At 36.8% G+C, this 13651-nt stretch overlaps 1 protein-coding gene across 4 annotated transcripts in view; it reads right to left on the reverse strand.

Annotated features, from left to right (window-relative positions):
- Positions 1-13651, reverse strand: part of Slx4ip (SLX4 interacting protein) — a 168898-nt gene that overhangs the window by 60922 nt on the left and 94325 nt on the right. For 2 of the 4 annotated variants that reach the window (XM_033761172.1, XM_033761173.1), the window contains exons 3-4: positions 9947-10036; positions 4812-4932 (exon numbers count right to left, since the gene is read on the reverse strand). In XM_033761172.1, coding sequence (XP_033617063.1) covers positions 4812-4932; positions 9947-10036 — 211 coding nt within the window. Of the gene's footprint in view, positions 1-4811; positions 4933-9946; positions 10037-13651 lie in introns of those variants that run through there. The other 2 variants (XM_033761174.1, XM_033761175.1) reach the window with 2 other exon arrangements.

A 13651-nucleotide genomic window follows, 5' to 3' on the forward strand; every position in this document is an offset into this window, starting at 1 on the left:
TACCGAATAATTTCTCTGGTGTGAAAAACTGTAATAGTACATAAGATCCTAATGAGATCATTGACAATGTGAAATAGGAAGAAAAGGGCTAAAGGTGTAGGGAAAGTAGGAAGGGTAGGGGAAAGGTAATAAGGAAAAAAATATATGAGAAAATGAAAAAATGGAAATAAAATGTTTGTAAATGGGGAGGAAAGGAGAGGGTGAAGGGAGGGCAGGGACAAACAGAAAAAATGAGAATCAAGACCTGTCATGTAAAGGTACAAGATCCCAATGATGAATGTAACTGTACTGTGTACCTAAAATGCACCAATAAACTCAATGAGAGAAAAAAAAATAAAAGTAATTATAACACAATGTGACAACAGATATAAAAGTGTAAAGTGTTAAGTAATTCAGGAGCAGAGGAGATGGGAAGTTGAGAAAGACCATGGAGAAGTAATATTTTTCTGTTGAGTCTTAAGAGTTATTTAGGAGTTTGGCAAAGGAGAAATATGGAAAAGTAAAGGCACAGAGGTAGTAAGAATACAGATTTGCAAGAAATATGACAAGATAAATAAGTTATAGCAATTCCCAACTTTACTAGGAGAAGGAAAGAGAACCATTTACAGGGCTCATCATCTACAAATAATAAGTGCCGACTGCAAACCAGAAACTCTGTACCATGCTAGGGGTACAACAGAGTAATAAAAGGGGCAGAACTTGTCTTTGAGAGGCTTACACATTTGTGTTAATCCAACGGTGTGAAGGAAAGTCCAAGGCGCTGGTGATCTTGAGGAGGATTTACTTCCCTGAGGAATGGACTTTGACCAGACAGTGGGAGATGGCACACGGGAAGACTAGGCTACAATATGGGTAAGGATCCTGGGAGGAGCAAAGGGACAGAGCTTTGGAAGAAAGGAATCAAGTGAGATGTGGCTAGAGCAAAGAGACAGAAAAAGTTGTACAAGACATGGTTGGAGAGACAGCTTCTAAGCGTTGCTAGTCTTCATTCCAAGAGTCTTTGGGAGATCCTGAAGGGTTTTATGGGGAGGTGCACAAGACTAACCTGTCATTTTAAGGGATCACCTAACTGAAGTGTGTATAGGAGATAGTGCCCTGCCCACTTCACAGAAAGAAGCCAGCCAGGTACCTATGCAGTTGTCCAAGAGAGGTAGGAGAGGGACTGGCTGGTGGCTATAGAGAAGGGGAAAGATCCAGATTTGAACCTCAAAGACTTGCCCAGCTAAAGATTAACTGTTGTTAAAGTAGGAAGGACAGGGAAGATGGTGCCTACAAACAAGTTTACTTTAAAAGTGGCATATATGTAGTCTAGCCTTTTCTCTAAAGAGTCAACAACACAGGTGACTTTACCATTATCTTGCCTTTTTTGGCAATCAACCACACCTGTCTCACCACAAGGAAATTCAGCATTCATCCCACTAGAGTTCCCTGGAGGCCACAAGAGGCAAATAGAGATTCTCCTTATTTGTAGCTGTCCAGTTAAATAAACCAAGTCAGAGGCAAATGACAGTGAAAAAGTCATTAGCAACTTACATTGCATAAAAGGAATAATATAAGTAAAGAGATCTCACAAACCAATAAAGATATGAACATTCAACTAGAAATATTAAATTGAAATGTATAAATATGTATACTATTAGGATGTTCACTGTACTATTCCTTAATACAGTAAAAGTATTAGATACCATCTAAACAAATGCTATACATTAAATTTATAAGCACATAACATAATACTATGCAGTTATTAAAATGGTTATATGCACCTGGAATAGTCAAAACATTCTTGAAAAATAACAAAATTAGGAGATTCACACTATCTGGGTTCAAAACTTACTAAAGAGCTACAGTTTCACAGTGGATATAGACAGACATACAGACCAGTGAAAAAGAATAGAAAGCCAAGGAATAAACCAATGGGTATGTGGTCAAATGATCTTCAGCAAGAATTCCAAGACTGTTCTATAGGGAAAGGACAGTCTTTTCTACAAGTGGTGCTAAGAAAACTGAAAAAGCACATGCAAAAGAATAAAGCTGGGCTCTTAACTTTAATCACACACCCAAATGAACTCAAGGTAAGACTAAATACCTGACCATAAAGGTTAATTCTGTAGAAATGCTTCTAGTTTTCGAAGAAAAATAAAGGAAAACTTGAAGACATTGGATTCAGCAATGATTTCTTAGATATGCCCTCATGAGCAAGGCAACAAAAGAAGAAATAGACAAATTGGCTACAGTATTAAAGTTAATGTCTTTTGGGGTCAGTATACTATAATAGAATGAAATGAAAACCACAGAATGGGAGAAAATATCTGCCAATCAAATTCAATAAGGAATATCCAGAATATATAAAGAACTTCTATATTGCAAAACAAACAATCCAATTAAAAAAGAAAAAAGAACATAGACATTTTTCTAAGGAGGATATGCTAATGGATGATAAACTCAAGAAAAAATGGTCAACATCACTACTCATTAGGTAAATGCCAATCAAAATCACGATGAGGTATTGTTTCACGTATATAAGATTGGCTATGACCAAAATAACAGAAAATGAATTGTTGGCATAGTTGTGCAGAAAGTACCACCTTCATGAATTGCTGGTAGGTATGTAAAATGATGTAGTCACTATGGAAAACAATATGCAGTACCTCAAAAAACTTGAATACAATTACCATATATTTCAGCATTTCCATTGTGGCTCTATATCCCAAAGAACTGAAAGCAGGGACTTGAACAGATCATTTGTACTCCAATGTTCATAGCAGCTTTATTCACAATGGCCAAAAAGTAGAAACCCAAATGTCCACTGATGGATGAATGAATAAATAAAATAAGGTATAGTATTTAATGGAATATTACAGTAGAATACTATTCAGCCTTAAAAGAAATGAAATTCTGATAAATACTACAATAGAAACTTTGAAATCATTATGCTACATGAAATAAGCCAGACAAGAAAAGGACAAATATTGTATAATTATACTTATGTGAGGTACTAGAAAATTCAAAAGTCAAACTCAAGAGAACCATATAAAGTAAAATGGTTGCTATTAGAGGCTGGAAGAGGGCAAAAAGGGGAATGGCTATTTAATGGGTACAAAGATTCACCTACGATGACTAAAAAGTTTTAGAGACAGGTAACAGTGATGATTGCAAAATAATGTTAAGTGTATTTCATGCTACTAAAGTGTACAATTGAGAATGGTTAGAATGGCAAATAGTATGTTATGTATATTTTACCATGACAAAAAAATGTTTTAAAAATGATGTGTGAAAAAACTTTTACTATATGTCAGGTGGGAAAAATAGGTCACAAAATTGTATAGGCAGACACTTTTTCATTTAAAAACAAATATATTCCCAGACATAACATCAGGAAAGGCTTTGATTTTCACTTTGGCCAGAACTGTGGTTCCCACCTGGGAGACAGGCTGAGAAGTTCAAGCATGTAGCTCACTTCACTCAGCAGTCAAGGAAGCCAGGGAAGGAATAGCTGAGAATCAGTACTGACAAAGCCAACAACAGAACTGACCACACTAGAGCCTTGGGAACTTGCTCTGTTCCCTTGCTTTTGTACCAGTGAGAAAATGAGGCCAGCCAGGTCTAGTGGGGTACACAGGATGCAAACTCTCCTGACTTTTCTCAAGATTTACAGTACTACTGAGTGATACACCAGAAAGCATTATCTGATATAATGCTGTCTGGACTAAATATTCCATTTGATTTGGGTAATATTAATCTACTCACCTACTTACCATCTATACCAGGGTGAATTCTTTGGATCAAGGAAGACTTCAGAGTGTACAACGCACAGTATTTTTCCAAGGGGAGTTACATTACTATAATGAGGGCTCAGAGCAGTCCAGTCACTGTCCTCTGAGAATCAATGTGGGCTGACTGTACTTCAAAGCAATCCAGTTACCATATTTCAATAAATGCTATGAAATGCTGACTTAAAAAATATTAAAAATATAACACTGACTAGAAGTAACACCAAAGTGGAAGTCAGAACTGTGGTCTGGGTTCAGGTTCTGTAAATACTTAAGCACTCTTTCAATGTAACATGGCTAATGTTAAGTAGTAGGGCATGGGGAGAGAATGAGAGAAGACGATTCTAAATAAATGACAGTCTTTATCTTCAACAGATGATCTTTTATTTGATAGGCTGCTTAATCTTGCAGATTTTTACGTTCTTCCCTCAAAATTCAAAGATATTACCATGCCATTCTGTTATTAGGAAACAGAATAGATATATCAACCTTGATACCCTTCAAGTTTTGAGTCTGATAGTTCTTTTTGGGGGATGGAAGGCTGTAGATGCATAGTGTCACCCCTGCTCCCTCCCTACTACTACATGTCACTAGCACCCCACCTCTTGCCACTTATGACAAACAAAACTGTCTGCAGACATTATCAAACATCCCCTGGGGATAAAACTGCCCATTTGAGAACCTTTGAAATAAGTTGGCATATTTAAAAACATTTTTTAAAAGAATCAAACCCTAAGTCAATTTAAGTCAGTATTAATGCAAACCCATTTATTAAAAAAAAAAAAAAAAAAAAAAACTTTAAAAAATTTACAGTTTCCTTAGGAATGTTTTATTTGCTATTTTTATATATTTTGCCTACCATTAAAAGTCCTTCAGGGCTTTTTGGTTAATTTTCTTTAACCAAACAAAGTATCCTCATTACAACATACTTTAAAAAAAAATGTATCATTGTACTAACATAACAGAGTCAAATATAATTGCCATGTCTATAAAGCAAAAATCCTATTTTCTTTGTCCAAAATCAAAGTGCATTGTGCCTACCTTTTAAGGACAAGGGATTGGATCTTGTGAATTCTGTACTTGATGGCTTATGTTGTTTACGTGCTTCCAAGTACTCCTTAACTCTTGAATCAATGGTTTCTTTTAACAGCAAACAGACTTCCTGAAGTAAATAAAAAATTGGATATAACCTTCTAATTTAATGCAATGAAAAAGTTAACATCTTACACATTAAAAAGTCAATGCTAGACAATTTGTTTGCTTTTTAATTTAATTATGAATGTTGCAAGGAATGTTATATATTTTTATGAATAACACTGGAGTTTTAAATATGCTACTGTGGTTTGTTCAAAACCATGATTTTGTTTCACTGTGTGATGTGAGAAATTCATTTCATTTCATTTTGCCTCAGTTTCACAATGGCAAGAGTAAGATAAGAAAGGTTAATTCACTATAAAACTGATGATGACATGGTGACAAAATCAGTAAGGTAAAGAATGTTTTCCTATAAATATCAAATAATTGTTACACTGTGAATAGAAGAGAAAGTGAAATGAAGCCAATGCTAGCTGGTAGCAAGGAACCTGGGGAAACACCCATGGCAGCTAGGCAGGGAACTGTAGCAGGAAGAAGCCAAGAGTAAGAACAAGTTCATGTCCTGTGGGCGCAGATGGCACAGGGAAGCAGACCACACCCAGACCACAGGGGCAATCCCCAAGGATTCACTAAACCCTTGTCCTGTTTATAGGCCTGGTGTGGCCAGATCTAATCTGTTCAAGAGGAGCCAGCAACAGCGATGTTTATACAAAAATATCCGTTTTCAAATTAGGTTTTAAAATTTTTGAATGTAAACGGCATCATTCATTAGTTTCTGGGCTCAGGTTTACAAATCTACTGAAGAAGGAAGAACATCGAGCAATGGGTGAAACAGAAAACAGGAAATGGGTAATCTGATTTCTTCCCACACTCTTGCTGATGACACTGAATATGTCCATTTGCTTTTGTTAAATTGGTACTATATACATCAGTTAATGATGAAAATAATTCAACTTCTCTCATTAGTCTAAAGTAGATTAAAATTTATGAGGTAATAAAGACACAGGTTTTAATTCAATTTCAGCAAGCTGTATCACTAATTAGACATGTGAATTGGCTCATGTATTTGTGATATTTATAAAAAGATAAACAAAAAATTCAAAAGCCCAACCACACATTGGAAAGATACACTGTGTAGTGTATCACTACCAAGAAAATCAATCTATTGTAGGAAGTGTGGAGGAACTATATACAAAATTGATACCCAAGGACTGATATCCAATTCAGTAAGACTGCAGCAGGCTCAGAGCTGCACTGGTCAGCTCAAACTCATTTCGCTGGTTTCTTGCAAAGCCATCTCAGGTTGATCTCTTAGACTCTTCATACATTAAAACCTGAGCAAAGTTTGAAGCTGCTCTAAAGAGCAACCATATCAAGACTTCCTTTTCTGCAAATACTTGTATCCCTCAGACAGTTTGTAAAACCCTTGATTTAACCCATAAAGGGGAGTTTCTCAGAATATATAAACACAGGTCTCTTCTCTCCCGATTTTCATTTTTCACCCAAAGATGCAGTCAGTGCCTTGTGGAATACGGAGATATATGTTTACAGTTGAGTGTTTTGGCATTGTTCACACAACAGAAAGGCAGCCTTGCCTCATACTGTTGTTTTAGAAATTAAAAAATTTTGCTTCACATGCAATGTTCAGCTATGACCGAGCTAGAAAATATGTGAAAGACATACATGGAAACAAAGATTGCTAAAATTTGGCCATAAATACCCTATATGGCTAGAACTAAAAACAGTATGACAAAAATAGAGCACAGGCCTATAGCAGAAAGTTTCCCCCTATAGTTATGGAGCTCTCCTTCCATGAGGTACATCTCACGAGTATAGGACAGGCAGGGTAGAAGGTGGTCAAGATACCCAGTAACTGACCATGCCACACTTAGTGAAGCAGCCTCTTTAGAGCCAGGGCAGTACTTGAAAAGGAGAACTACCAGCAAGATCTGAAAGGCAGATGAGAAGATCAAGTAAGAGATAGATATGGCATCTCTAGCCTAACAGGGACTTATGCTTGCTTCCTCGAGAATCAATGTGGAACAGTTTGAGTTTGACTGTTTGGGTACAAAGACTACTTGTGCTGGACTCAAAATAAACATATGTTTAATACATGTAATTAGCTCCTTTTTCTAAGAGGAATGGGATATTCTTAGGCTCTCACTACACAAAATGACTGTTAAAATGTAATCAAACTGGCTGCTCATGAAATCCTAATCATGTGATGATCTAAAGATAAAAATGATAAAAGCACTGAGACATTGAATATAGGGCAAAGTCATAACCTGTCTTCAATAGGCCCTTCTTCTTTCTTAGACGCACACATAAATTATTCCAGAGCAATATCAGTGTCAGTGCACATTTTAAAGGAACCACTTAAAGTCGAGGCAACAAACTATCTACTTTTCTTTGAGAGGAAAGCTGAGCTGCTGGCAAGATCTGCCCTCTTGCAGCTGCTGCTGCAGGTCCTGTCATGTGTGGTGCATCCATGCTAAGTCATGTCTTGCTTTTCCTGAAGTAGGTTCTCATTGGAGTGATGCCCTAAGTAGGTACTAGGTGGAGGGATATGGTTATGTGTGGCACACTGAGAAACTCCAGCCTCACACTTTGCCTGGGAGGTGATTCACATACTCCTGGCCCTAAAACAAGCCACATCAACTGTCTTTTGGAGAATATTGACTAAATGTCAACACAAAAGATCTAAGGACAACATGGAAAGGGATTGCTAAAATTTGGCCATAAATACCCTATAAGGCTAGAACTAAAAACAGTATGACAAATAGAGCACAGGCCTATAGCAGAAATTTCCCCCTATAGTTAAGTTCCCCTCTCCTATAGGGATACTGCAGGAAAATGTGGGCCTGAAATGGTGGAATTACAACACTTTTAATGTAAGTCACATCAGAAGCTTTTCAGGTAAGATTCCCACTGGGTGAACTATTAGTCTCTCTGAGGAAATGAATGAACTGATTTGGATCATAGGGATATGTGTCAGTAAGCAAAAGCCTGGAATTCTATGAAGGTCAGTGGCAGTAGGAGACATTGGCCTGGGAAATACTAAAATCTGAAGAGGACAGTCCCATCATACTGAACCTTGTGCCTTTCTGCCCCAGCTACTGATATTAGTCCTACTGATATTACCTGTCCATTGCAAACATATTATTCTATTTTGAGGGGAGAAGGGTGGAAGAGTTTTATAGTGACTTCCAAAAGCTGACTGAAAAGAATTATCACAGGAACGATTTTTTTGGCCACTATCACTAGCTTCCTCGCTATTCAATATTCTTTTAATAAAATTTACTTTTATTTCTTACTCTAAAAAGTAACTGCACAAATGACTATCACGAGGGATAGTACAATGGTATTTTGAAGGTTATGTAAAAGCCACAACCTGACTACCCCCATCCTCTGGTAAGCAAATCTGGAGGAGGAAGCAAAGTCCATGACAAGAACCAATGCACCCACTAAGCCCCAAGCAGAACAGTGAAAGCACAGAAATTCAGAACCAAGAGGAGACTCAGGCAGTACTGGCCAAACCCCTGCATGTATAGTGAGAAAGCAAAGCTCTGAAGCTCAGAGAGGTCAAAGATCATAAGGTTGACCCCTGAAAAAGACAAGGGTTAAGGGACCTGTCCTCCTGCATAGTCAGAAATCCAAGTATAACTTTTGACTCCCCTAAAACTTAACTACTAACAGCCTGCTATTACTAGAAGCCTTATCAATGACAAAAACAATTAACACGTATTTTATATATGTATTACACATAATGACAAATACTACAGAACCAGAAGCGATCATGGGGGTAGGTACTGGGGATTCAATCCAGGGACTCAAACATGTTAACAACTCTAACCACTGAGCAATATCCTCAGCCCCTTTACAAAATTTATTTTAAGGCAGGGTCATGCTACTAAGTTGCTCAGGATGGCCTTAAACTTGTGATCCTCTTGCTGCAGCCTCCAGGACAGGTGGGATTATAAGCGTATGCCAACCACACCCAACTGATAACACTTTCTACAGTGACACACAATTTACTGGAAAGACAAATTGCTCATGTGGAGATGACTCTCTCACATGGCAATTTACTCACATATTCGCAACATCCAAGCCTGGTGCAATAGCAATGGTGAGTTACAAAATTATTATGTAGTATAATATGTTCTACAGTCAATCTTATGCAGTTACAATTTAGAACTGCATCTTTATATTTGCTCATAACTATCTCAGCTGTATATTTTGCCATGTACATTATGTTACTTTTGACACATTTTAACTTATTACAAAAGATCTGTATATATTTTATGGTAGGAAATGACAGAATATTATCTTTATATATTTTATAAACTCATGATATCTTACTTTTTCTTAATTTTTCCAATGCTTCTAGGCTATAAGATTTATGAGAGTTTTTCAAACTATTACAAATCTCCAAAAATAAATTCTGTGTATAAATGGATCCATGTATTCCAAATCTGTGTTGTTCAAGGATCAAGTTTATATCCATACTCAACTAGATAGTTACTGACTGACCAGCATGAAAGAGGGAACAAGTAACTATTTCCTCACTTGTCTCTGGCTCATGACAATGAAGGATGGCAAGTGATAAAAGGAAAGAATTTAAAACAGGCATATTAAACTCCACACCTACCTGAGGTACTCAGTCACCCTTCACAACAAATCACAGCAGAATTACTGCTTACTGAAAGTTTCTTCAACTTCTTCCTTTTTAATATAGAGAAACCCTTTCTCCAAAACAAAGGAGTGGGCAATCTTTGGTTTAAGTAACAGAGTTGAGGATGAGGATATAGCTCACTGGTAGGGTGCTGCCTAGCACGTGAAAGGCCTAGGGTCTCATCCCCAGCACCACAATCAGTCGATCAAAGAGTAGCATAGAAGGCACAAAGATATATCAGCTTCTGAAGGGAAATCGAAGGGCCATAAGTGTGTCATTGGGAATACAAAAAATATTTTTTGAGGCTTAAATACAAGTGAATTATTTTTCCCACTAATGAAAATAAAAACTGGAATACTTCTAGGAGCTTCAGCTTTGTTTATTTATACAGTAAAAAGTTTCATTGTACCTCTTTCTTCTCTTCAGAAAACCAGCTGGTATCTTTGTTTGACCCTTGCGGTGATACATGAAGATCCACCAGGACAGCAAAATCCTTGCACTGAAACACACCAATGGCAGAGTCAAAATCTGTGTGGCTCACACCAAGCAAACGAGAGAAAAATCCTACAAATTCCTACACGGCAGCAGAGTCCACTGCTGGACAGAAATCTTAACCAACATAACCTACTGTTTCATAAGTTTAACATTTATAGCAGAAGTGCTAAGAAGAAATAGAAGGCCTCTGTCTCTGCCCCAGACAGACTGGAAATCCCAGATATCCCAGTGACAGTGGAAGACTATCAAACATCCAGAGAAATTAAATGGGTCAGAAGTAGGTTCATGCCAGAAGGGACTGATTCTGCACACAGCAAGGGCAATCTTCCTTCCAAACAGGAGTGAACAGAATAAGCTGTTGCATTTTTAGACAAAAGACTGGCTGGGAGAGACATCTTGACATAGAAACATAAGCCAGGAAGAATGAGAAGGAATGAAGGAGAGGAAGGTTGAGACTAAATGCCAGTTAACAAAACTAAACAAAGTTTTAATAAAACGGCTTCTGCTCATTGTTGGTTCACATCATCCAGCACTTGGGCACTTTTGTGCTGCTCATCAGTAGGATCACCAAGAGCTATATGAGGGCACTCAAAATGAGAAAACTGTGGCTGAAAAGCCAGATTTTAAATTTAAACAGCCCCAAAGGACAAATGACTCTCTACTAGAGAGCACAGTTACAGATCCCATGAAAAATCATAACCTTATAATCCTCACACTTGCTAAGTAATATCTGAGAATCCTAACTGTGAACAAATTAATCTGAAAAGACTGTGGGTTGGGAATGTCAAAGAGACCCGGAGGCTCAGTTTACAGGCCACAGGAAAAGTCACTTTTATATCTCTTTGGCTAAACAGTTTTTTTTTTTAATTATGTGCTGTAATTCAATGGTGGAAAAAAAGTCATTTTGACAAGTGGTGTAAGATCAACAGATATAAATATAGAAAGAAAACGAAACCTGGCACTGGCCTCCTACATATAAGACTTAATTTTAGATGAATTAACGATTTAACATAAAAGGCAAAACCGATCTTCCTTTGTCTCTTTTTTTCCTTCCCTCTTTCTCTCCCTCCCTTATTTCTTCTTCCTTTTTTTTTTTCTTTTTTTTGGTTGTTGTTGTTTAGACAGTTTCTTTCTATGCAGTTCAAGCTGGCTGTGAATTTGTTATGTAACCCAGGCTGGCCTTGAACTCATGGCTATCCTCCTGTCTCAATCTCTTGTGTGCTGGGATTACAGGCATGTGCCATCACGCCCAGTCAAAAACTCTTTTTAATCTTCAGGACAATAAAAGATTTTTTAGAGAGGATCCAGAAAATACTAGAGAAGAAAAATTTGTTAAAACATTGTGGAAGCAAAAAAACTTGTGTGCATCTAAAAATACATCATTAGTAAAATGAATATGTGTGTCTCAGACTAGAAAAATGTATTCATAAATACATGTCTCTGACATAAAGTACTGGTATTCAAACATTGCTACACACTGATACTGAAGAAACAAACAAACCATTTAAGCAGACACTTCACAAATAAATGAGCAGATAATCAATACCTGGAAAAAGTATTTACCGTCATTAGTTATCAGACAAATGCAAATGACAAGCACCAAGAGACACAGCTACAATATTCATTAAGCTGAGTGAAAGGAAAAGACTGTCACAACACTGAGCATGGGTAAGGATCCTGAGCAATCCAGGCTCTCACAAAAAACACTGGTGGAAAAGTAAAATGGTTCAATCACTTTGACAAATGATTTGTCAATTTCCTACATATAAACCTGTATTTGTTTACTAACTGAACCAAAAATCCCACCCTAGGAAACATAAAGGTTATGTGCACACAAAGACATGTATGCAGTTCATCAAAGTTTATGGAATTTTTTCATAATAATTAAAACCAATGATGGTTTTACAGTTAATCAACAGAAGAATTCACAAATGGTGTTACATTTGAATACAAGAATGCCTCTCTCATCAAACTACTAATATGATCCACATGGATTTATCTCACAAACACTGTATATCAGTTCCTTTTTTTTTTTTTTAGTTAGCAGCCTTTTATTTTTTATTTTTTTCTCTCATTGAGTTTATTGGTACATTTTAGGTATACAGTACAGTCACATTCATCATTGGGATCTTGCACCTTTACATGACAGGTCTTGGTTCTCACTTTTTCCCCTTGTCCCTGCCCTCCCTACACCTCTTCTCCCCTCCCCATTTCTCAGTAATAATTTTAAATAAAATGCATTCATATTTGTAGGCGTTTAAAATGTAGGTATTATGTCTGAAATTCGTGGGAATATGGACTCCTATGATGTCAAACAGTGTACTGCATCCTACTACACTACAGTGCAGTGTGTAGCAACCACTATTTTACTGTAATGAAAGAGAATATTAGAATGTAATAAAAAATATCAACGTGTCATACAGAAGGCTGAGGACCATATTCTGAAACTTAAGTAGGCATGTACTGATATGGTAGCAAGACTAATTCATATTGTAGGTTGTGCTAAAAATGTTTCAAAACCATACTCAAGTATATCGTTTAAAATTTTTCTCAACTGTTGATTATAGACTTAACCTTTAAGGAGTCTGCTGCCACCAGGTGGAGGTCTCATGTCAGGACTACATGATCTTGACAAAGTGACATTAACCTTCTGCATGCCATAGACCACTTTAGCCAGCTGTTAAGCTGAGAAACTCACTCAGAATGTTTTAAAATACATAACATACAATGCACAGAATTAAAACTGATTACATTGAAGTAGTTATCAGAATTTTTAAAAAATCTGTATGTATGTATATGTACTGTATGTATATGTTTATAAGGTGCTGGCTCTCGCCATAGTGGGTCTAGTGGCTACTACATATCCAAAGTAGTGAATGACATAAATGACATTTTCACATTTCCACAACAACTATAGAATGAAGAGCTATAACATCTAATGGTGACAAGTACGAATACTTTGAATCTTCATAATAATATACTAAGATTAAAAACTACATTTATTATAACTCAATCAAAATATGTCACTTCTTCCCCCAACCAACTGCACTGAAACTGAATTTTATTACAGGCCCACTGAGGTTCTGGGAATTGGGATCACATGTTCCTCTGAAGCAGTAGATGTGCCTCACACACTCTACTGTGCTTTGTCTAAACCAAGTTCTTTAGTCCTTCATTAGCAGAAAGAATTCTCAAAAAATATTTTTAAAAAAGAATGATATTCAAACAATTCAGCCTGTCACAGTAACTTTTAAAAGAATTAACTAGTAAAGGTCCAATTTGGTATTTTTCTCATCACTTTGTGACTTTGATCACAAATAACCCAATCTAGGTTTAATTATAAATAGGCTGATTAGAGTGTCTTTTCCTTTTATTTAAAATGAATCATACAATCTTATTTTGATGAGCAAACCTTCCTGGGTTTCTGGAAGCCCCTGCTGCTGGGCAGGCAGCCCCTCCTTACCCTGGCCAGCTCCACCTGGGCAGCAGCCACTGCTCGAACTCCCACACTACTCAGAGCAGCTATGCCTTTCTAAAGGTCCCTGGTCTTGAAGCTTTGCTGCTTTTCTCCCATGAGTCAAAAAAAAAAAAAAAAAAAAAAAAAAAAAAAAAAAAAAAA

The sequence above is a fragment of the Fukomys damarensis genome, unplaced genomic scaffold (genome assembly GCF_012274545.1).
Source record: "Fukomys damarensis isolate Sample0158 unplaced genomic scaffold, DMR_v1.0_HiC HiC_scaffold_7, whole genome shotgun sequence".
NCBI lineage: Eukaryota > Metazoa > Chordata > Mammalia > Rodentia > Bathyergidae > Fukomys > Fukomys damarensis.